Genomic DNA, 25,433 nt, shown 5'->3' with positions numbered 1-25,433 from the left:
CTGATGGAGGTCAGTATAGATGGACTAATAGAACAAGTCCCACACACTGCTAGAAGCCCAAATATTTTTTCAGAGGTACTGTAGATGCAGATAAAAATTAGTTTTAATTTGCAACCTGATGGAGGTCAGTATAGATGGACTAATAGAGAAAGTCCGACACACTACTAGAAGGCCAAATATTTTTTCAGAGGTAGATGCAGAAAAAAATATATTCAGTTTGCAACCTGATGGAGGTCAGTATAGATGGATTAATAGAACAAGACCCACACACAGCTAGAAGCCCAATATTTTTTCAGAGGTAGATGCAGAAAAAAATATATTCAGTTTGCAACCTGATGGAGGTCAGTATAGATGGACTAATAGAACAAGTCCCACACACTGCTAGAAGCCCAAATATTTTTTCAGAGGTACTGTAGATGCAGATAAAAATTAGTTTTAATTTGCAACCTGATGGAGGTCAGTATAGATGGACTAATAGACCAAGTCCCACACACCGCTAGAAGCCCAAATATTTTTTCAGAGCTAGATGCAGAAAAAAATTATATTCAATTTGCAACCTGCTGGAGGTCAGTATAGAAGGACTAATAGAACAAGTCCCACACACTGCTAGAAGCCCAAATATTTTTTCAGAGCTAAATGAAGAAAAAAAATATTTTTAATTTGCAACCTGATGGAGGTCAGTATAGATGGACTAATAGACCAAGTCCCACACACTGCTAGAAGCCCAAATATTTTTTCAGAGCTAGATGCAAAAAAAAATTATATTCAGTTTGCAACCTGATGGAGGTCAGTATAGATGGACTAATAGAATGATGCTATGCCCAAAAGATTTTACTTCAATAGGTGCAGTAAAAAAATTGGTATTCTATACACAGGTGGTATATCTTGCAACACAGATAGGCTACTCCACTGACTAACACACTCTGCAATAGGCCAAAAAGGATTATCTTTGCTAGATTCAGCCAAATGCTGTGAAAAAAACTTGCACAGCACTGGCACAGACCTGCCTGGCAAAAACTGATAGAAACTCATGTAACCTAGTCCTGAAAAGGACTCCAATTACAATTAGTCTTTACTCCCACAACCTATCTATTTAAGAGCACAGACCTCCCTGATAAAAGTCGTAGGAAATGCTGTAACCTAGTCCTTAAAAGGACTGCAATCACAACTATTCCCTACTCCCAAGCTATCTGTATATTTGTGCGAAAATTGGCTTGAAATTAACAAGGTATAGCGCACACAGCAACAGCGGTGCCGTCTAACACGCAGCTGCAGCAGTGAGAAAATGGTGGCGACGGGGAAAATGGCTTGGTCTTATAGGGCAAGGACATGTGACATACACTGCCAATGACACATGCCCTTGCTTGTGTGAAAAAAAGCACTTCGCTGCGTGTGTGCGCTGCTGATAGGCTGACAGATTGCACCTCCCCACTGTAAATGCGGGATAGAGAAAAAAAAATGGAGATCTTCATTGTTCCTGCAGAGATCCATCCCCTGCCCCTCCCCCCACCCCGCTGTACACTCAAACTGCGTATTAACATTAATTTTCATCATTACTGAGAAAAAATCCAGTTATGATTTTGGTGCACGAACAGTTATCGAACATAACCTCGAACAGCCGAATTTTTCTCAAATTGTTCGTGTTCGCCGAACGGCTCGAACACCACCCAAAACAGCTCGAATTTGAGATTGGCGAACAGTTCGAGTAGAACAACGCTCATCTCTAGTGTTTACCCCCATATAATGATGTCCCCTATCTTGGCCCTTTCCTGATATAATGTTCCCCATCCAGGGCGCCTTCCAGTGATAATGTACTGTATCATGGGCTTCTTCTTGGGGTGTCTCTTAATCTGGCCTCCATTTTGGTATAATGCCCCGATCCCTTTCCTGGTATAATTTCTCCCATTCCTGGTCCCATTTCTGGCAAATTGTGCCCCATACTGGGTCTTTTCTTAGGATGTCTCCAAACCTGGGCTTCTTTTTAAAATAATTTCCCCCATACAGTTGTAATGTGCACCATCTTGGTCCCCTTCCTTACATAATGTGCCCCTTCCTGGTCCTCTTCAAGGGTTAATGTGCCCCATCCTGGTCCTCTTCATGGGTTAATGTCCTCCATCCTAGTCCCCTTCATGGGTTAATGTGCCCGATTCTGGTCCCCTTCATGGGTTAATGTGCCCTATGTTGATCCCCTTCATGGGTTAATGTGCCCCATCCTGGTTCCCTTCCTGGATCAATATGCCCGATCCTGGTCTTCTTCATGGATTAATGTGCCATATCCTTGTCCCCTTCATGGGTTAATGTGCTCTATCCTTGGCCCCTTCATGGGTTAATGTGCCCCACGCGGGTCCCATTCATGGGTTAATTTGCCTCATCCAGGTCTACTTCCTGGACTAATATGCCCCATACTGGCCCCCTTCATGTTATGTTCTCCAACATATTAAAAAAAAAGATTATTCTCATCTTTCCCCATGCTACCTTGCCATGCGGGGTCCTCTTCTACAGCCTGCGCAGGAGCCAGCAGATGAGTTCGGTGTGTGCGCAATGGCCGACGACTTCACTGCCATGCGCCCCTAGTCACAGGCATGGCAACATCATCTGCCGACTCTTGATTGGCAGGAGGCATGTATTGCAGAGCAGGGAATCGGCAGGTCCCCAGGCGTGCAACACCTTTCCACTGGATGTGCATCCTTGGATGGACATCAAGCTGAAATAGTTGTTGGTGTCGCCGGGCCCCTTTCACCTCTGGGCTCCGGTGCAGATGCATCAGCAATATGTCCCCCCTCTTACACAGATGATGCGTATGGGATTGGTTTTTTTTCTCAACCATAGGCTTGTATAGATGCGTCTTACCCGATATACAGAAGAGAATAGTGCATTTTTTTCATACAAACACACTCTTGGTCCATGTGAAAAAAACTGTCATCTGATTTACTACTGCAATACATTGGGCCTGGCACATGTGGGTCTGTACCATTACTATTAAGTAGAGATGAGCGTTGTTCTACTCGAACTGTTTGCCAATCTCAAATTCGAGCTGTTTTGGGCGGTGTTCGAGCCGGTCGGCGAACACGAACAATTTGAGAAAAATTCGGCTGTTCGAGGTTATGTTCGATAACTGTTCGTGCACCAAAATCATAACTGGATTTTTTCTCAGTAATGATGAAAATTAATGTTAATACGCAGTTTGAGTGTACAGCGGGGTGGGGGGAGGGGCAGGGGATGGATCTCTGCAGGAACAATGAAGATCTCCATTTTTTTTTCTCTTTCCCGCATTTGCAGTGGGGAGGTGCAATCTGTCAGCCTATCAGCAGCGCACACACGGAGCGAAGTGCTTTTTTTCACACAAGCAAGGGCATGTGTGATTGGCAGTGTATGTCACATGTCCTTGCCCTATAAGACCAAGCCATTTTCCCCGTCGCCACCACTTTCTCACTGCTGCAGCTGCGTGTTAGACGGCACCGCTGTTGCTGTGTGCGCTATACCTTGTTAATTTCAAGCCAATTTTCGCACAAATATACAGATAGCTTGGGAGTAGGGAATAGTTGTGATTGCAGTCCTTTTAAGGACTAGGTTACAGCATTTCCTACGACTTTTATCAGGCAGGTCTGTGCTCTTAAATAGATAGATTGTGGGAGTAAAGACTAATTGTAATTGGAGTCCTTTTCAGGACTAGGTTACATCAGTTCCTATCAGTTTTTGCCAGGCAGGTCTGTGCCAGTGCTGTGCAAGTTTTTTTCACAGCATTTGGCTGAATCTAGCAAAGCTAATCCTTTTTGGCCTATTGCAGAGTGTGTTAGTCAGTGGAGTAGCCTATCTGTGTTGCAAGATATACCACCTGTGTATAGAATACCAATTTTTTTACTGCACCTAGTGAAGTAAAATCTTTTGGGCATAGCATCATTCTATTAGTCCATCTATACTGACCTCCATCAGGTTGCAAACTGAATATAATTTTTTTTTGCATCTAGCTCTGAAAAAATATTTGGGCTTCTAGCAGTGTGTGGGACTTGTTCTATTAGTCCTTCTATACTGACCTCCAGCAGGTTGCAAATTGAATATAATTTTTTTCTGCATCTAGCTCTGAAAAAATATTTGGGCTTCTAGCGGTGTGTGGGACTTGGTCTATTAGTCCATCTATACTGACCTCCATCAGGTTGCAAATTAAAAATATTTTTTTTCTGCATCTAGCTCTGAAAAAATATTTGGGCTTCTAGCAGTGTGTGGGACTTGGTCTATTAGTCCATCTATACTGACCTCCATCAGGTTGCAAATTAAAAATAATTTTTTTCTTCATTTATCTCTGAAAAAATATTTGGGCTTCTAGCAGCGTGTGGGACTTGTTCTATTAGTCCATCTATACTGACCTCCATCAGGTTGCAAATTAAAAATAATTTTTTTCTGCATCTAGCTCTGAAAAAATATTTGGGCTTCTAGCAGTGTGTGGGACTTGGTCTATTAGTCCATCTATACTGACCTCCATCAGGTTGCAAATTAAAAATAATTTTTTTCTGCATCTAGCTCTGAAAAAATATTTGGGCTTCTAGCAGTGTGTGGGACTTGGTCTATTAGTCCATCTATACTGACCTCCATCAGGTTGCAAATTGAATAAAAAAATTTTCTGCATCTAGCTCTGAAAAAATATTTGGGCTTCTAGCGGTGTGTGGGACTTGGTCTATTAGTCCATCTATACTGACCTCCATCAGGTTGCAAATTAAAAATAATTTTTTTCTGCATCTAACCCAGCCAATAGTTTTGGCCTAATACCACAGTTTGGCCACTCAGCTCTGCTCGGTTACCATCCATTGTTTTTTTGTGCAAACAACTCCAGAGTTGTGAATTAGTTAACCACCAAAATGAGTGGAAAAAGGCCTGCTGCTGGTGGAAAGGGGAATAGGCGTGTTGGGAAGGGGAAAAAAGGTTGTGTCCGTGGGGTAGGTGCAGAAGAAAGACCATCTTCCAGCCAAACTAAAATGTCTACTTCTTTTAGCGGACAATGTGATAAGATCCCTTTCTTACGGCCACGCCAATCGCTACAAATTCCAGATGAGGCACAAAAACAGCAGGTGCTTCAACGGATATCAAGTGCTCCTTTAAGTGGGCTCTCCTCCACATCAACTTCAACATCACAAATACTCCAGTCCTCAAAGGTGTCACCCAAATCGCACTTGCTTCCTCACAGCTCCCAAATCTCCAGCTGCCCGTCTGAGTATGAGGTAGAACAGATGGTTGAGTCTGCAGAGCTGTTTACTCATACTATAGCCTGGGAATCAGAGGTCGACTCCAGCGCTTCTGTGAATCCAGACGAGGAAATGATCTGCACTGATGCCCAGAATCTTTATGAGTCGGATCCAGGACCAGACGCAGAAGGTTCTGACCATAATGTAGACCCTCATTCCCAAACTGTAACTCCTGTTGGTGGAGACAATGAGGAAGACGATGATAAGACTCAAATACCTGATTGGAGCGACAACTTTAGTTTTTTGTCAGGGCAGGAACAGGTTGGCTCTGAGGACGACGGGTGTGATAACGCACAGGGTGATGATGATGAGGTCGGAGATCCCACTTACTGTCAACCCACAGTCAGCCAAGAGATGAGGTCAGCAGAGGAGGTGGAGGAAGATGCTAGTGACGACGAGGTCAGGTTGCGCCTTCCTGGACAGAGACGTAGTACTGGAAGCACGTCAACAACTGCATCCTCAAACACAACTCTGCCTCTCACCACAAGTCGTGGTGGCTCTTCAGGTCGCATGGGTGCTAAGCCTTGCATAGCCTGGGCATTTTTTCAGATCGATGAAGATGACCCAACTCGTGTTATCTGTAACATTTGTCAGCAAAAGCTAAGTAGAGGCCAAAAAATACATAGTTTGAGTACTTCATGCATGAACCGGCACATGGACATGAAGCATAAGTTGCAGTGGGAAGCTCAGTGTGCTACAATGCGGTCTAGCCAGCCGGGCCAACCACCGTCTGCCATATCTTGTGCATCCGCGGCCTCTTCATCCTCTGTGACTGGGGGGACAGCAGTCACACCTGTTTTGGGGCGCAGACCTGCCACCTCTATACCCGCAACAGCCAGCGTGATTGGCAGGTCATCATTTTCTTTGGAGGTGGTAACACCAGCTGGTCTTGAGCGCTGTCCGACATCGATAGCACCACCTTTGGATCAAGGCAACCTAACATGTCCGCCTGCATCTTCCTCACAGACCGGCAGTTTGCCGGGGACACCCTTATCAACCCCGTCTAAGCACAATAGCCAGCCCTCGGTCCCTCAGATGTGGACAAGTAAAAGACCATTTCCTCCTAGCCATGAGAAAGCTAAGAGGTTGAATTTCACCATCTGCAAGCTCTTGGCTACAGAAATGCTGCCTTTCCGCCTGGTGGACACAGAGGATTTTCGAGACCTTATGTCCGTCGCAGTGCCCCAGTACCAGATGCCCAGTCGGCACTACTTCTCAAAGAAAGGTGTGCCTGCGCTCCACCAGCATGTCGCACACAACATCACCGCTTCTTTGAGAAACTCTGTGTGTGACAGGGTGCATTTCACCACAGACACTTGGACGAGTAGGCATGGACAGGGGCGTTACATGTCGCTGACTGGGCACTGGGTAACTATGGTGACAGCAGGACAAGGGGCTGCTGTCCAAGTCTTGCCGTCCCCACGAGTTGTGCGTCAATCCTCTTTATGTCATTTTTCCTCCACTGCTTCTGCCTCCTCAACCTCCTCTCGGTCTTCCACCTGCACCCAAAGCCTGTCTGGTCATGCCACAAGCTTTCTAACTGCGCAGAAGGGATCCTGCACACCTCCTTACTATGCTGGCAGTAGGGCTCAACGTCATCAGGCGGTTTTTACATTGAAATGTCTGGGAAATGTGAGTCACACAGCTGAGGAGTTGTGGTCAGCTCTGGAGAACCAATTTCATGAATGGTTGTCTCCACTGGACCTGAAACCAGGGAAGGCCGTGTGCGACAATGCTGCAAACCTGGGTGCGGCCCTTCGCCGGGGCAATGTCACACACGTGCCTTGTATGGCTCACGTGTTGAACCTGGTTGTCCAGCAATTTTTAGCCCACTATCCCAGACTAGATGGCCTTCTGCAGAGGGCACGGTCGCTGTGTGCTCACTTCCGCCGTTCGCATCCCGCAGCTCAGCGACTTACATCTCTACAGAAGTCGTTGGGCCTGCCACTTCACCGGCTAAAATGCGATGTGCCTACCCGGTGGAATTCAACTCTGCACATGTTGCAGCGACTGTGGCAGCACCGACAAGCCCTGGTGCAATACGTTCTGACGTATAGCCTGGGCTAACGAGATTCAGAGGTGGGGCAAATCACGCTGGAGGAGTGGTCTCAGACCAGGGACCTATGCACCCTTCTGCACAGTTTTGAAATGGCGACGAAGATGTTTAGTGCTGACGATGCCATTATCAGCATGACTATTCCGGTGATTTACATGCTGGAGCACATGTTAAACAGAATTCGGAGTCAGGTGGTGGCACAAGAGGAGGTGGAGGAAGTAGAGGAGGAGGAGTTGTATGCGGAAGGGCTAACATCTGCAAGGTCCAGACGGTCGGCAGCACCAGGGCGGCAGGCATGTGAGGGTGGGGCAGATGATTTTACCAGGGCGCATGGTAGCAGCCAAACTAGTGAGGAAGGTGCAGGAGCCCAGGAAGAAGTGGAGGACGAACTGATGGAAGACTCATCAGATGAGGGAGACCTTGATCACATTTCTGTTGTGCGAGGTTGGGGGGAGAGGACAGAGGAAGGAAGCATGATTGTTACCTCGCCACCAACACAACAGGGACTTGGTGCTCCTGGATGCGCAACACACATGAGTGCCTTCTTGCTGCACTACCTGCAACATGACCCTCGAATTGTGAGAATTAGAAATAATCCTGACTACTGGGTTGCCACACTGTTAGATCCCCGGTACAAAAGTAAATTTGCAGAAATTATTCCTGCCATAGAAAGGGATGCACGCATGCAGGAGTATCAGCAGAGACTGTTGCAGAATCTTACATGTGCTTTTCCACAAAATACCAGTGGTGCACGTAGTGAATCTCACAGTTCCAACTTGCCAACCGTGGTCTGTATGGAATTGTTCAATAAAGGGCCCAAAATTAAGATAACATAGATGGGAGAGGTCTCTATGAATAGGAATTCCTAAGTATTTGATACCCTGTGAGGGCCAGGCAAAGGGAAAGTTGGACTGGATGGAATCCTATATGGATTTAGGGAGGGAGACATCGAGGGCCTCAGACTTCGCTGCATTGATTTTAAAATTTTACCATGTAACAAAGTGATCTATTTCAGCCATAACAGCAGGGATGGATATATGTGATTGAGTGATATATACTAGGACATCATCAGCAAATAGAGAGCACTTGTACTCGGTGCCTCCCACCTCAATCCACCTAATATTGGGGTTATGGCGAATTGATGAGAGCAGGTGCTCCGTCACTAGGATGTATAAGAGAGGGGACAGAGGACATCCCTGCCTTGTCCCATTGGTGATTGTGAAAGGTGATGAAAATGTTCTGACGCACCCCCTGGGCCTTGGGACACCCGGAGCCGGACCCTTTTTGGTGGATGCTGGTGGTTGTAGTCTTCGTGGCGGCGACCCGGTTCCGTGGCTCAGGGCGGTCAAACCAGTGGCTGAACTATTTATGTGGTTTTGATGTTTAAATGTCCGACTACGCCACCCGTGGATTGCGGTCAGAGTGAACCGCCGCTGCAGGGCAGACCGCTAAGGCTGGTGTTGTGGGTGCAGCAGAGCGTAGCATAACTCCCCACGGGAGGAGTATAGCCTCAGGGCAGTGTATGCGGAGGATGGGGGTGATGGTGCAGGGCAGCAGCAGTAACGACACGGAGTCAGTGATGCAGTTCAGGGCCTTTACTCACAGTTCTTATTATCCAGACCACGTCTGCAGGTAACGGCTGCCCACGTCGTACTGTGCTCACCAGGTGAGGGGCTCAGACAACTCCCAGATAACTTTGGAGCGCTTCACAGGACCCCCTTTGTGTGTCCTTTGTCTGGCCTTTCTTACCAACACTTCTGTCCGGCTGCCTCGGGCCTCCTCTTGGTAAACTTGGCGCCAGTTTCCCTGACCCTATGTGGTGCCTTCCTAGCGGGTGGAGCAAGGGGCTGCGCCACATAAAATGTCAGAGCCTCCGGTTTCTAGCTGAGGGTCGTTTCCTGCCTCCACTAGTTCGGGGACCGGTCTCCCCCTTTGGCCTGACCCCTCCACGCAGGTGGATTCGGGCATGCGGTGGCGACTCGCCCGTCCGCACCCCTGGGATCCCTTCATTCCTCGTTCCTGGAGCCTTCTCCGCTCCTCTTCCTTCCTTCTCCCTCTTGCAGGCCTGGGCCTCTGTTACTAGGCCCGCCTCCGGAGCAGAGCTCATGCAGAGCCCCTGCTCCCTGCCACTTCTGCTCAGACTTCTCTGCACTGAACTAAGATGGTGCCCACCTTTTATACTCCCTTCTCAATGCACCCAGGAACTGCTTCCTCCCTGCTCCTGCACTGCAGGGTTCCCCTTCCTCAGTGTTCCCTCCCCCCACTCCAGCCAGGGACAGGGACTGTCGTGCCCATCTCAGGGGCATATTGGTCGCCCTGCCCCACGGCAATGTGGTGTAATGCATGCAGGTGTCGGGTCCTGATCCACACTCCATCCTTATCTGAGAGTGAGATATCACACCTCTGGGTGAGGTGCAATACGTCTGTAGCAACCGAGCCCTCGGTGCTACAGTTCCATTTATCTTCAGCCTAGGTGACGTATTGTGATACAGGGCCGTGATTTTGGCTATAAAAGGGTCCCCTAGACCCCTACCCCAAGCTTTTTAAGAGAATCATATATGGCGTGCCAGGAGACTCTATGGAATGCTTTCTCAGCATCCAACGAGAGTATCTACTTACAAATTTTTAACTGCATCTAGCCCAGGAAATACTTTGTGCCTAGTAGCAGTGTCTGCTAGTCAGCGGATTATCCCGGCTGTTAAGCAAGCTACACCACCTGTAGTTTGGACACTTAATTTTTTCAAAGGAAATGCTTCGGGACCACGGGATACTTAGTGAAGAGCATCAGGAGGCACCCCAAGGCATAGGGGCTGGGACTGGCACTAGGATGCCTTGCGGTGGACAGCCGAGCTCGATCCTTATAAAAGCTTTTTAACTGCAGCAGCTTTAGTGGACGCTACTGGAGCTGGAATTACGCGGCTGCTGGCATGAGACTTGCCCTCCAATAGATCCTTGTAAATGGATTTAAAGTGTATTCATTCAAATTAGAGGGACAATTTAAATTAAAAAGCTTAGAGCTGCCTCCACCACAGGGGGGCTCTCTTGACCCACCAGCGGACAGGCACCAGTATTGGGAGAGGGGGGCTGGCCGTCAGGGTTCACCGCGGCTCTGGCACAAACCCGGCGACACGGAGGTGGCACGGGCAGGAGCGGACTGGCCGTCTCGGCTTCTCACTTTTTGGATTTTAGAAGGGCATGACATGCCTATATCTGTGTCTCCCCCTCCTTTTACTCCTCCACCTCTTTTCTTTTCGCATGACTATATGTACTTGTCACTTTTCCATGTGTTAGTTGTGTCTTCTAAGCAGTTTGTCAGCTTTTGGACACCTTTGAAGGTGTTTTCTATGTGTTTCTATGTGTTTTTGTTTGCCTGCAATTGGTTTTAACGGTGTTCGAAGGTGTTCGACGAACAGTTCGACGAACAGTTCGGCGAACACACGGGTGTTCGACGAACCGAACCGAACTCGAACACTACGGGGGTGGCTCAACACTACTATTAAGGTTGTATTTTTATCTCTTCCTTTACTAACTTATCAACATATGTCTATTACAACACTACAGGATCTATTGTTTACAGCCTAATACATAGGTATCTTTGCACTAGCACTTTATACCTTTTCTTTATTTATTGTTACCTCATTTGAGTTGCATGTTTTCATATGGATTTTCTGGGACCACGCTTTGTGATATACTAACAGTCATGGATGTGTTATTGGATTCTTATTACTTCTATATATACAATGTTCACTGAATACACATACATGACCATTATCTCATGGTGTACTCCATCTTACCCATTGTACATTCACTAGCATGTAAGGGAACAATAAACTTTCCAGATATATTTTCAGTCTATATATAGCAAAAATCCAGGTAACTAAAACATAACTTTTACTTAGAATCTTTAAAAACTAGTAATTAAAATACAATAACACACCATTATGTGTGGACGAACAAGCTTAACATACATTGCACACCACTAGTGATGAGTGAGTATGTTCTGTTAACCCTTTCGCCGAGTATGCTCGGGCCGAGCTCCGAGTATTTACAGCTGCTCGGTGATAAGGTTAAATCGCTCCCGTGTGCATGATCTGCAACTATTTGACAGCTTTATTACATGTGAGGAACGTCTATTTCTTACACATTCCTCACATGTAATAAAACTGTCAAACAGATGCAAATCATGCACACTGGAGCGATTCAACCATATCACCGAGCAGCTGTAAATACTCGGAGCTATTTATCAATATAAACCACGTATCCATCCAGCACTTCATAAACTGTCACTGACACTGGTGGTGCTGGAATTAAGATGGTTTTAAAGGGGTTTTCCCACTATTGGTAGTTATTCCCTAGTTACAAAGCAAATGCAAGTATTATTAGTATTTGTCTTTCGTTTCACAAAGTATTATTGAAAGAAGTCATCATGACTTGACAGATGAAAATATACGAACTACTTGTACTTTTATGCATGCTTTATTTTCTACACTGATTATTCAAAGAAACACCACCAAGATCATATATTACAAATATATTTATTTTATACAATGTCAAAGCTAACAGACAAATCATGTATGCAGAAACCTAATAACATTGATCGAAATAGAGTCAGAGGACTCAAATTAATATGGTTTCTCAAAACAACATAGAGTACTCATGAACTGCATGGTAAGAGAATTGTGTGACCATAAAAGAGCCAAGGTAAAGACTATAATAAAGAAATTATTCTAGAAACTGAGTACAAATAAATTACATCCCTGAGAATAAAGAATTAACTGTAAATTAGTCTCAAGTTCCTTTTCTTCCAGATCTCATTCAGTGGGATATTCTTAGAATAGTTTAACAAACAGATATGTCAGCAGGGAGCTGGCCAGCAAGGCCCAGGAGGACGCGACTAGATAGAGAAAAACAACAAAAAGTGGATTATTGTAGGAAAATTTTCCCATCTTTATTAATCTTGTGTTTTTCCTGTTTCATAAGTCTACATATACTTTGCAGCGATAGTGTGAAAGATGCAGTTTGGTCAAGATCTCTAAATGTGTAACATTACTGCTGATTATTGGCACCATGACAGGGATAAGGTTTTTTCTACTTGATCTATACATGGTCATGCACTTGCATAGTATTTCAGTAGTGGTTGTCACCGCTGATCTCATGTTCTGGGTTTTTCGCTTCTAATGTTACATGTCTTATCTATGATGTATTATGTGATATGTTATTTGTAATATCAATAAACTTTGATTATATTTTTCTTAGCATGGGCTCATTGTCCTCCTTGTTATTCATGTATCTTGAGTCGCTATAATGATATGGGCTTGTAATCTATGTTGTTTTGGATCCCCGTTGTAGCACTAAACGCAGTTATGTGCAGTTTATTAGAGTTCATATATATTACTGTCAAAATGACTGTAATATGCCTTGTACTAGCACACTACACTCTCTTTACTCTGTAGTGTCAGAGTAATACAGTCAGACAGTGATAAAGTTCCTATACTGTGCACTTCCCAAAAAATGGAGCAAGTCCAAAAATAGGACAGAGCACACATAGTCTGATGCAATTTGTATATAATGTTCTTGTCTCCAATGTAGATAAGTGGGGAAACATTTCAGGCAAACGACCCTTTTCCAAGCACGTGTAACGAGAGGAAGGACTTTTCGGGGACTGGAGTTAAGCAATGTGATGTCATAGGGAGGAAATATGGGAGCACTGTGGACTGTGGGTACATAGGAGTACACCTGCTAGAACATGCACGACATATAGCACTGCTGCAACATTGAAAACTAATGCTGTCATTGAACTGTTAGAAATAAAATTGAGCTGGAAAATATATTTATTTTACACAATGTCAAAGCTAAATAATGGCTAATAAAAAAATAATAGATTTAGGAATTAAGTATGCGCTCTGGAGTTCAATCATTGAGTATCAAGGCCATCAGGGTGAGTGGTCCAACCATCAGTGATACCTGGTAATGTGACCTGTGCAACCAGGAAGGGGTCATCCCTCATTTGCAATGGGGTCCTATGAAATCTACTTAAACTTTTGTTTGGTGCTTCCCAGACTCCACCACCTTAACTTTCTCCATTCTGTCTTCTATGTTACTGCTCTCTATGTGGATACATGAGCTTGTATATTGCAGCTCTTTCTCTTTGCAGTAAGTGCTTCCAGCTGTAATTTCTGCCCATGAATCTATGATCTTCCTATAAATCAGGAAGGAAAGTACTTCAATGCACCAAACAGATTATTTTTGTAAAATGATATAGCAATCTTACCTGTATTAGATGCTGAGTTGATGTAGTCATCTGAAAGCAATGTTAGAAATACAATTACCTTTTGTCATGTATTTGAGGGAGCAATAAACCTTCCTTTAGTACATCTAACAGAATTAAACCAGGTATTATATACACTGTATAACATTGGAAATTGTAGGCTTACATAGTCTCATTCTCCCAGTTGAGCCAGTTGCTTTTCCAACATTAAAGGGAATCTGTCCGCAGGTTTTTCCTTTGTCACCTGAGAGCAGCATGATATAGGGGCTGAAACCCTGATTCCAGTTATGTGTCACTCACTAAGCTGTGTTATTGTTTTTAAAAAAAATGGGTGTTTTATCAGCAGCAGATTATCATTACAGTAATAGGTGTCTCATGCCTCCTGGTCCAACCACACTCACTACACTGATTAGCAGCTCTCTGTTGATATACAGTGTACACAGAAAGATGCCAATCGGTGGTGTGGGTAAGGTTATACACGGCTTAACAGTCCAAGCTCGGCTAGATCTGCAGCAGAGAAAACTATGATTGTATCACAACTGCTGCACCCAGTAAACTTAGTTATATATGGCAGGAATCAGGGTCTCTGTCCCTACATCATGCAGCTGTCATATTACATAGCCTGCTGACAGATTCCTTTTAAAAAATGGAGTTTGTATTAGAAGCAATATACCCCTTTGCCTTTAATATTATTAAAAAATATTAAAAGTCTTGGAAATCTTGTAGAAGTAGAGAATACAACCAGAACTTGCTATATAAAAATTACCATGAAATACTGATTGGCTTTTGATTTTTCAAGTATAATTCCTGAAAATGGAAGATTAGTCACAATTAATAATGTACTTACCAACAAAGTTCAGTGGGATTTGTAACATTGCGGTGCCACTGTTATCACTGGTACGAGCAGCATTACACTGTGAAGCAAAAAACATGGCTGCTACCATATGCTGCTTACAAATCAGTAGGAAGTTTTGAAGACAATGCGATTAGCAGATATATAAAGCAGCATGGTTTTCTCACCCCAGTGCATGTCGTATTTTTGTCGCAGAGTCGCACTACACATGAGATGTAAACTAGAGGTTGTCCTTGAAACGCAAATGAATTAAATTTAACTCGGGCTTCGGAAGACAATCCATTCTCCTGCACCTCTGCAGTTATTCCCTGGTTGGCAGGACACCTATGAGATACATTGCCATTTTAAGACTAATTATCACAGGATTGCACAGATCAATGACACAGTAAGATGTAAGGCATGATAGACATATATAAATATAATCTAATTATATGGTATATCAGAAAAATATAGAGACGTAATTACACTTATATACTTCAGTTAGGGCAGACAACCGTATTTTCGAACTGAGTGTGACTTACAAATCATTGGATTGCACAAGGACCAATGTTATTCCATTGAGCCGTGCACATATTCTTTTTACTAACCGAGTCTATCCTAGGAAAAAGTCGCAGCATGTGCGATTTGCATCCGTTCAAATCACTGCAAGGCAATGAGTCCGTCCAAAGGCTTGGACCACACTCGGATGACATCTAAGTGCAGTCCGATTTTCACAGACTGACAGAATGGAGAAGATGGAGAAACGTTTCTATTCCATCGACCCCACATCTGAGAAAATAGGATCAAACTCTGATCAAACTCTGATCAAACTCTGTTACATATAGAGTGGCTTTCTTAGCTTGCACCTGTTCACATTTGTCTTTCTGTTTGGAAGGGACAGTCAGTTATTTTTGATATCTGATCAGAGTGTGATTAGCATACTCGGCCTGATTTTCTTGGGTGAGAGGAAATACGGCCGCGCGACCCTAGCATTAGTATAAAAATATTGTAGATCACAGTGCTAATTTAAAGTACCATTATCATCCATAACACTTAGACATATCATAAATAAACCTAACTATGGGTGGTTTCACATTGAAGTACATTTATTTAAAAAATATCTATCTTTGTTGTGCATCGCAACCAACCACAGCACAGCTTTCATTTTTGTTTTCTGCTCTTGAAAAATGAAAGCTGCACTGTGATTCGATGCTATAGGCAACAAATAAAGTTTTTCTTTTAAACAGTTCATTTTGTTACTTTTCATGTCACTTTTTTCTAGATATTTTTTGCTCCAAACCGTGTGACCGGGTACATGAAAATCCATAGCAAAATATAAAACACACAAAAATGATTGTTATTTCTGGTGGTCTTCTGGCCTTTTGGTATGGTTTTCAGGTCCTTGGTACTCTCTTCAGAGAATAACATTTTTTCTGCATGATTTTTTTTTTTTTTTGCTATTTTTCCCTTATGCTTTTCTATAGAACATAAAAAAGGCTAAAAAAACAAACAACCCAATGGCTACCAAAAATGCTTATTACAATAAAAAATGCTGAAAATTTATGTCAATCTTTACAAGTCAAAAAAGAAGAGTGTGTCTAAAGAAGTATATATCATTTTCTCTGTTTAGAACCTACTAAAATAATGCACCAGACTGTGCTGTGTAAACCAGTATGCATTTAGGCTGGTCATGCTCATAAGATATTGGCCACATAATCGCCAGCCATCAGCTAACTAATGAGTAAGAAGCCCCTACACTATAGATATCTGTCGGATGAATGATGATCTGGCTGATCGCAGCCATCTCTCCTGACTCCTCCATACACAAGAGTACTTGATCTGCTGAGCGCTCTTGTGTCCTTTATGAGACATGATTGCCAACATGACTTTTTATTTTTTTTCTGGACAGCTTACCTAAAAATAACGGACAAACAAGATTTTTTTCGGGCACATTGGAAACCCATAATAAATCCTTATGATTATAAATGATGCATGACTACAGCCCATAATTCTAATATGAAGACATCATATCAGCTGCATTCACTCTAAACTATAAAACGATGATAATTACAGTCAAAATAATCTGTGAAAGTTTCTTCAGCTTCAGAAAAACCATGGATGCCTGATTTTTCGGAGACAGGGCAAAGAGTGCCCTAAAGTCTGATGTGAGGTTAAAACAATATAAGGAATTCAAAAGTAGCGTACCCTCCGCTCACAATTGCCACTCTATTGACATTGTTGATATTATTATCTGGGGTAGCGTAGCAGCTTTCTAGCCTCAGAACAAATTTGCTCGTATCCACAAGATCGGAGACTATTCCCAGGTACACATTTGAACCAACAGGAACATCTTCATTCTGCAGTACTGGTGTAGTGTATTGTTGATCCCAGTAGGCATCCATTGTAAGGACTACTGTGCCTTCGCCACTTACAGAAATATTCACAGTGCTGTTAATACAAAAAAAAAGAAATTATATATGTACAGTATATATATATATATATATATATATATATATACTTTATTCTGCAGAGTTATATAGAATTATTTAGTTTGCCTTCATTGATCAGCAATGACTAGTATAGTACAGTATATTGTTTTAAAAGAATCAGATGTTGTAAAAATTAATTAAACGTACCTTAATGAAGGCTTGATTGTAGCAACCAGACCGGTCTGTATTGTGAGATTGTAAGAGCAGGAAAAGGAGATGTTGGTGGGATTGACAGTAATAACGGATTTGTTCTGAAGTCCAATGTGGACCACGTTTGTATAATAAACCTTTAAAGAATCAGTCTGAAAAAAAAAATACAACTTTTTGCAACATCATATCCTAAAAGTTGGAAGATCATGTATAGTGATTTGACTGCATGCATCATGCTTTAGTATCTAATATACCATAAAAAGCAATACATTTAGATCTTTTATTTCTTTTATATATATTTGAGAGGATCCCACTAGTGATGTTCATAAACTGGGACCACTACTGATTTCTAGACTATAGGCCAGGATTCATCATTGCCTTTGCGCTTGATTTTTTTATCTAGCTTTGTGTATTTTATGCCTTTTTTGTAGCCAACAAATTCATTACTCTATTTGTGCCTTTCTTTAAGTCTATTTCATATGTGTTCGCTTGTTTTGTATTTTTTTGCTTTCTGCTTTGTGGGCTGAATCTAGAAATTCTAGATGTTTTCGACCTGATTCATTAATTCCGATTTATTAAAAAGTCGCAAAAATCTGGTGCAACTACATCCCAGTCCCCCCTCTTGAGTATTTTTGAGTGTGTCAGTATTTTTGTGCAATTTTGCAACTTTGCGCCAACGTTCAACTTTTCACACCAACAAGTCGTAAAACCAGTTCAAGACAGGAAGAAAGTTCTTTTGTTACTTTCTACTGAATTCATGAATCCATTTTGATGAATTTGGAGGCAAAAACGGCAACTAATACCACAAGAAAAAAAAGCAAGGTGACTTAAAAAAAAGGCAAATGATGAATCAGGGCCAAAGAGTCTCAGGAACAAGTACATCAGAATAGAGCTTTGAATACTCCTGTACTCAATTTGGAATTTAGGTCCAAGATCACAGTCTTTACCAATGCATCTCAAAACTATTAAATGTCTTTCTCACTGAATTTCTCTTTTAGCTTTTAATACTGTTAATATCTAACCAGCAGTAATAAGGCCTCATACAGGAATACATGCTTACCGTCACTTCATTGCCACACCATCCTGACATTGGTAAAGCCTGTATAGTCTGCATTGTCTGGTTGCTGATAACCTCAGTGTATGTGTTAACACAGGAAACAGAATTGTTATTTAACTGTAGAGTTGTGACATCATATCCAAGAGACTGGAGTAAGCAATTATTCAGGGAAACTGTTATTATGTTTGAACCACAATTTACAATTGGAGCAAGAGACGATGAATCTAGAAGAGAATAATCAGAATTTTAGAATGAAAAATGTAATGCATCTTTGTAAGTACCGTATATGTTTAAAAAGCAACTTGACCAATGTATTACCATCATGAAGATCAGATTTAGGTTCATTCCCTACCAACATTTTTAAAATCAGCAAATTGAATACTTTTTTATGCTCCTGTTTTTTTCTGTTGCCAATAATCATGGCGATCAGTGGTGCAAATAGCTAATGGCCATGAACGAGCAGCCCTTTTCTTCTTGACAATATTCTCCGTCCAGGCACAGAGGCTCTCTGTGTGGCCAGTGTGACAGAAACTCCTATAGATCAGTACAACAGCTCCCAATAAAACTCGTGCAAACTAACAACCATTATATTCTGCCATTAGTTGGAGTTTCATAAAAATTACTGAGTGACTGAGATAAAATGACATAAAATGTGTAGACACCACTGGGTGGAAACTAAAGAAAATTAATTCATATTACCACTTTATATTATAGGCATCATAAATTACATTTTTTGAGAACACTTACTCATTCCACTGTAGACTGTGGTGTTACAGCCACAAGTTGCTACATTAGTATTATTTTGGCAAATCTCATCACTCTGACAGGAAGGGTTGCAAAGCAGTGTATCTGTAAAGAACAAAACAAGATGGTAATGTAGTAGCCGTAACATAGAGAGAGAAATCTATACATATAGATATATATATATATATATCTATATACATAGATAGAGAGAGAGAGAGAGAGAGAGAGAGAGAGAGAGAGAGAGAGGGAGAGAGATTTAGATACACAGTACAGACCAAAAGTTTGGACACACCTTCTCATTTAAAGATTTTTCTGTATTTTCATGACTATGAAAATTGTACATTCACACTGAAGGCATCAAAACTATGAATTAACACATGTGGAATTATATACTTAACAAAAAAGTGTGAAACAACTGAAAATATGTCTTATATTCTAGGTTCTTCAAAGTAGCCACCTTTTGCATTGATGACTGCTTTGCACACTCTTGGCATTCTCTTGATGAGCTTCAAGAGGTAGTCACCGGAAATGGTTTTCACTTCACAGGTGTGCCCTGTCAGGTTTAATAAGTGGGATTTATTGCCTTATAAATGGGGTTGGGACCGTCAGTTGTGTTGTGCAGAAGTCTGGTGGATACACAGCTGATAGTCCTACTGGATAGACTGTTAGAATTTGTATTATGGAAAGAAAAAAGCAGCTAAGTAAAGAAAAACGAGTGGCCATCATTAATGAAGGTCAGTCAGTGCGAAAAATTGGGCAAACTTTGAAAGTGTCCCCAAGTGTAGTTGCAAAAACCATCAAGAGCTACAAAGAAACTGGCTCACATGAGGACCGCCCCAGGAAAGGAAGACCAAGAGTCACCTCTGCTTCTGAGGATAAGTTTGTCCGAGTCACCAGCCTCAGAAATCACAGGTTAACAGCAGCTCAGATTAGAGACCAAGTCAACGCCACACAGAGTTCTAGCAGCAGACACATCTCTACAACAACTGTTAAGAGGAGACTTTGTGCAGCAGGCCATCATGGTAAAATAGCTGCTAGGAAACCACTGCTAAGGACAGGCAACAAGCAGAAGAGACTTGTTTGGGCTAAAGAACACAAGGAATGGACATTAGACCAGTGGAAATCTGTGCTTTGGTCTGATGAGTCCAAATTTGAGATCTTTGGTTCCAACCACCATGTCTTTGTGCGACGCAGAAAAGGTGAACGGATGGACTCCACATGCCTGTTTCCCGCCATGAAGCATGGAGGAGGAGGTGTGATGGTGTGGGGGTGCTTTGCTGGTGACACTGTTGGGGATTTATTCAAAATTGAAGGCATACTGAACCAGCATGGCTACCACAGCATCTTGCAGCGGCATGCTATTCCATCCGGTGTGCATTTAGTTGGACCATCATTTATTTTTCAACAGGACAATGACCCCAAACACACCTCCAGGCTGTGTAAGGGCTATTTGACCAAGAGGTAGAGTGATAGGGTGCTACGCCAGATGACCTGGCTTCCACAGTCACCAGACCTGAACCCAATCGAGATGGTTTGGGGTGAGCTGGACCGCAGAGTGAAGGCAAAAGGGCCAACAAGTGCTAAGCATCTCTGGGAACTCCTTCAAGATTGTTGGAAGACCATTTCCGGTGACTACCTCTTGAAGCTCATCAAGAGAATGCCAAGAGTGTGCAAAGCAGTCATCAAAGCAAAAGGTGGCTACTTTGAAGAAGCTAGAATATAAGACATATTTTCAGTTGTTTCACACTTTTTTTTTTAAGTATATAATTCCACATGTGTTAATTCATAGTTTTGATGCCTTCAGTGTGAATGTACAATTTTCATAGTCATGAAAATACAGAAAAATCTTTAAATGAGAAGGTGTGTCTAAACTTTTGGTCTGTACTGTATATATATATATACACACACACACACATATATATATATATATATATATATATATATATATATATACTTTACTTGTACCCACAAACCAAGTGTTATGTTACCTGTACAGCAACTGTCTGTGGATGACCAGTAGTAGCCTGTAGGACAACAAACGTTGGTGCCCACACTAGCGCACTCACTTTCCGGAACACAGGTAATTGTTGGGTCAATATTGCATGAACATCCATTGGCTAAGGTACAGTAACCACCACCACAGCTACTGCACAATCCTGGGTCACTGGCAAATACTGGCTCTAGAAAAGAAGTTACATCTTGTTAAAAGTTTTCCATATAAGCTGTTCAGCAGCTGCTGTAACTGGAATCAGGCTGAGATACCAATCATAAGTGGCAAGTAAGGCACTCCAGCAAATACTGGTACGTTTAGATTGCCATTATTGCTGTCTTCTCTTGAGAGAAACATAAGATCACCAGTTTAATCTATCTCACAAACATTTCATTAAAAAGAAGTTTAGGGAACAATCTTTTGAATTTTGAGGTCCACAATACAGAAAGTTATCTATAGGCATTCTTATTGATTCATTTTTATGACATTGACTATGCTGCCTTCTCATTTCTAGAATGAAAGCAAATCTATTATTTAACACTGTTCAAAATTAGCTGTTATAAATAAAACTTTATAAAATGCACTGATTTAGCTAAATTATTATTATTACATTATTATTTATTTCAGTATCCGGGTTCCTATTTTTCCTTTCTTCATTTATGGATGGCTGAATCATTACGCTATTTGATATTTATTTTGCTATGATTTATTATTTTATTTAATTTAATGTAACACATGATCAAGTACTTACTGTAGCATGTGTATGTTTCTCCTGAATAAAAAGAAAAGAATATTGAGATTACTTTATAAGAATTATGTAAAGTAGATGTTGCAATCTAGGTCACAAAATATTATATCACACTAGTAAATAAAAATAATTAGAAGCAATTGAACCATATATTACACAGTAGCTTTATCAATGTTTTGCCATCATTTTAGCTAGTAATGTTTACAGTAAGATCATGTAAACTATAGTATCTGCATGGCTTTAAAATGCTTTTGTGACTTTTACTCTCACAAGAAGAACCGCAGTGTAATAGAAGAAACGTGAAGAAAATAATATAAAAGATAGATAGATAGAAGATAGAAAGAAGATAGCAGATAGATGCTAGATAGATAGATAGAAGATAGAAAGAAGATAGCAGATAGATGCTAGATAGATAGATAGATGCTAGATAGATAGAAGATAGAAAGAAGATAGCAGATAGATGCTAGATAGATAGATGCTAGATAGATAGAAGATAGAAAGAAGATAGCAGATAGATGCTAGATAGATAGATAGATGCTAGATAGATAGATGCTAGATAGATAGAAGATAGAAAGAAGATAGCAGATAGATGCTAGATAGATAGATGCTAGATAGATAGATGCTAGATAGATAGAAGATAGAAAGAAGATAGCAGATAGATGCTAGATAGATAGATGCTAGATAGATAGAAGATAGAAAGAAGATAGCAGATAGATGCTAGATAGATAGATAGATGCTAGATAGATAGATGCTAGATAGATAGATGCTAGATAGATAGAAGATAGAAAGAAGATAGCAGATAGATGCTAGATAGATAGATAGATGCTAGATAGATAGAAGATAGAAAGAAGATAGATAGATGCTAGATAGATAGATAGATGCTAGATAGATAGATGCTAGATAGATAGAAGATCGAAAGAAGATAGCAGATAGATGCTAGATAGATAGATAGATAGATGCTAGATAGATAGATGCTAGATAGATAGAAGATAGAAAGAAGATAGCAGATAGATGCTAGATAGATAGATAGATGCTAGATAGATAGATGCTAGATAGATAGAAGATAGAAAGAAGATAGCAAATACATAATAGATAGATAGATAGATGCTAGATAGATAGATGCTAGATAGATAGAAGATAGAAAGAAGATAGCAGATAGATTCTAGATAGATAGATAGATAGATGCTAGATAGATAGATGCTAGATAGATAGAAGATAGAAAGAAGATAGCAGATAGATGCTAGATAGATAGATAGATGCTAGATAGATAGAAGATAGAAAGAAGATAGATAGATGCTAGATAGATAGATAGATGCTAGATAGATAGATGCTAGATAGATAGAAGATCGAAAGAAGATAGCAGATAGATGCTAGATAGATAGATAGATAGATGCTAGATAGATAGATGCTAGATAGATAGAAGATAGAAAGAAGATAGCAGATAGATGCTAGATAGATAGATAGATGCTAGATAGATAGATGCTAGATAGATAGAAGATAGAAAGAAGATAGCAGATACATGCTAGATAGATAGATAGATAGATGCTAGATAGATAGATGCTAGATAGATAGAAGATAGAAAGAAGATAGCAGATAGATGCTAGATAGATAGATAGATAGATAGATAGATAGATGCTAGATAGATAGAAGATAGAAAGAAGATAGCAGATAGATGCTAGATAGATAGATAGATAGATAGATAGATGCTAGATAGATAGAAGATAGAAAGAAGATAGCAGATAGATGCTAGATAGATAGAATATATAATATATTCCCTGAAATATACTTTTCTTTTGCTTACAAATACACAAATTAAACAAGCTGCAATCAAAGAGACTTCATTCTCTCTATCTATGTAAAAATAGAAAAACAAATACAACAATGATTGTATATGGGAATTCTGTTTTTGAGAAATGTCTGCAGTGGATTTTGTTTGTTTCCATCAAGTAAAAAATAATTCTGGCTGGAATAGTTTATTAGGAGCTGTTCAGATTTCCTGGTGAATCATTTCTTTGGTTCACTATTTGCTATGCAGTAGTTGAAATATGTGGCAGAGATGAAGGGCTGAAGAGCTGCAAACATGCATCTTTTCAGTACTGTCTGTTAGGAATATGAATATGTGGCTGTCAGGTGCCTTCTTTCGTAGCACTTTTGACCCTTCTGTGCCATTTATTGCTGCACCTTTTTCAGCATTTTAAAGATGCTCTTTATTAATATTTTTATGTGGTCAAATGTTACATCAAGCCTACTTAAAGCATAATTAAACAGATTGCATACAAAGCACAATGCAGTACAGAGGGTCCAGCGCCATCAGCCTAGCGACAATTGTTCTCCACATGTAGTTGTGACCTGAAAAGACTGAACCAAGTGCTTATCAAGAGGACCCCTTCTAATAACGCACTTCATTAAAACTTTAAACTAAGGATTTCAAACTTAGTCTACGTTCACACTTCCTTCCAGACATTCCATTTGTCTGTTTCATTTTGAGGAGTGGACAAATGAAATTCATGTTCAAAATGGATCCATTGCGTAATTGATGCAAACAGAAGTAAGGGGTTCCCGTTGATTATTATGGAGTCAGCCCTGGGATTAGTTATGTGTCCATTTTTAGAAAAGAAAAATTACATCATGCAGACCTTTGTTTTCCATTACAAAAACTAGCAAAATTCAGATGTACTCCATAATAATCAATGGAGTCATCAGTTATGCAGCGCACCCATCATCAGTTATGCAACAAATCCATTTTGCACATTAATTCCCTTTGTGGGTTCCTCAAGATGGAACAGACAAAAGAAATTTCCAAACAGAAGCATTACAATTTAGTGTTAGTGGTGATTTATGAATCTTAGGATATGAACTGTTGTCGTTTTGTCTTAAAGGAACCTCTACCTTTGTGTACAGGAGAATCATTTCTGACCTTTTATAATGGTAATAGACATAAATCTCTAGTCACAGTAAGTACATAGTAATTCGGTAGTTGTACATAGTAACTTATGTATAAAATCTGATTAGTTATATAAAGTTAGGCAATGGGCTCTAAATACCACCTATAATATATTACGTCCATACAAGTGAGAGCAGTTATGATAAAAGATGTTGCCCAAGTATGAAGAAATGAACATACCTTTCTGTATTAATACAGCTGCAAGCACTAGGATGTAAAGGAAGATCATGTTGTATTGTTGGCTCTTCTACTCTGTTATCTTTATGGTTACAATTTCTGACAAGTAGAAAATTCAGTAATAATGAGGCGTTATATAGGGAGACGTAGGAGGGGTGCTCCATTCAATAAGTAAGCTGATTGACATCTAAATGGAGTAAATATGTAAGGAAAAAAGGATACTTTCGAAAAGGTGCGGTTTGTTTTCTCAGCAAATAACAACATGTACGTCAAATTCATTTGGAGGATGTGATGATGGAAGAGGTAATACGAGGGTCAGGATAGGCACTCTATTCTATGTACTAAAATAACTCACAAAGTAAATATCTTCAAGAAAGTATTCACAGTGAAATCTGTAAAGAATATCATTTGTTACGTCCCCTATCCATTACTTAATCCCATTAAGCATGGAATCGTTTTTGTGGCAAGGTGGTAATAAGAGATGACCTATAAAACTTAAAAATATACATAAATGGAATAAGAAGTGGTGGCCTTCTGTACTGTAGGAGCAGATATATGAATGGGGTAAATGTTGCAAAAGCAGTTACATATATGGGGGTAAAAAGAGTTGACCTATAGTAGAAGAAGATAAATGGAGGTAAGAATAAGTCATTTACAGTAACTCAGAAGCAAAAAAATCCACAGAGGCAACTAATAGTGGCCTAGAGGACTGAATATATAGATACAAACATGGGTAATTAA

The 25,433-nt window shown here is 40.9% G+C and overlaps 1 protein-coding gene across 1 annotated transcript; it reads right to left on the bottom strand.

Annotated features, from left to right (window-relative positions):
• Positions 1-12,096: 12,096 nt before the first annotated feature.
• LOC141252911 (pancreatic secretory granule membrane major glycoprotein GP2-like) lies at positions 12,097-24,744 on the bottom strand. The gene is made up of 11 exons (XM_073670673.1): positions 24,696-24,744; positions 21,571-21,595; positions 20,822-20,997; positions 18,837-18,938; positions 18,093-18,313; positions 17,030-17,184; positions 16,599-16,841; positions 14,582-14,738; positions 14,409-14,475; positions 13,565-13,594; positions 12,097-12,187 (listed from the first exon to the last, which is right to left on the bottom strand). Exons 1-11 carry the CDS (start codon positions 24,742-24,744, stop codon positions 12,123-12,125), a joined length of 1,290 nt encoding a protein of 429 aa, XP_073526774.1. The 3' UTR covers positions 12,097-12,122.
• Positions 24,745-25,433: the final 689 nt, after the last annotated feature.

This window comes from Phyllobates terribilis, unplaced genomic scaffold (assembly GCF_046119375.1).
Source record: "Phyllobates terribilis strain yellow unplaced genomic scaffold, ASM4611937v1 Scaffold_2__4_contigs__length_985480577, whole genome shotgun sequence".
Taxonomy (NCBI): domain Eukaryota; kingdom Metazoa; phylum Chordata; class Amphibia; order Anura; family Dendrobatidae; genus Phyllobates; species Phyllobates terribilis.
This window is presented reverse-complemented; position numbering and strand designations above follow the sequence as displayed.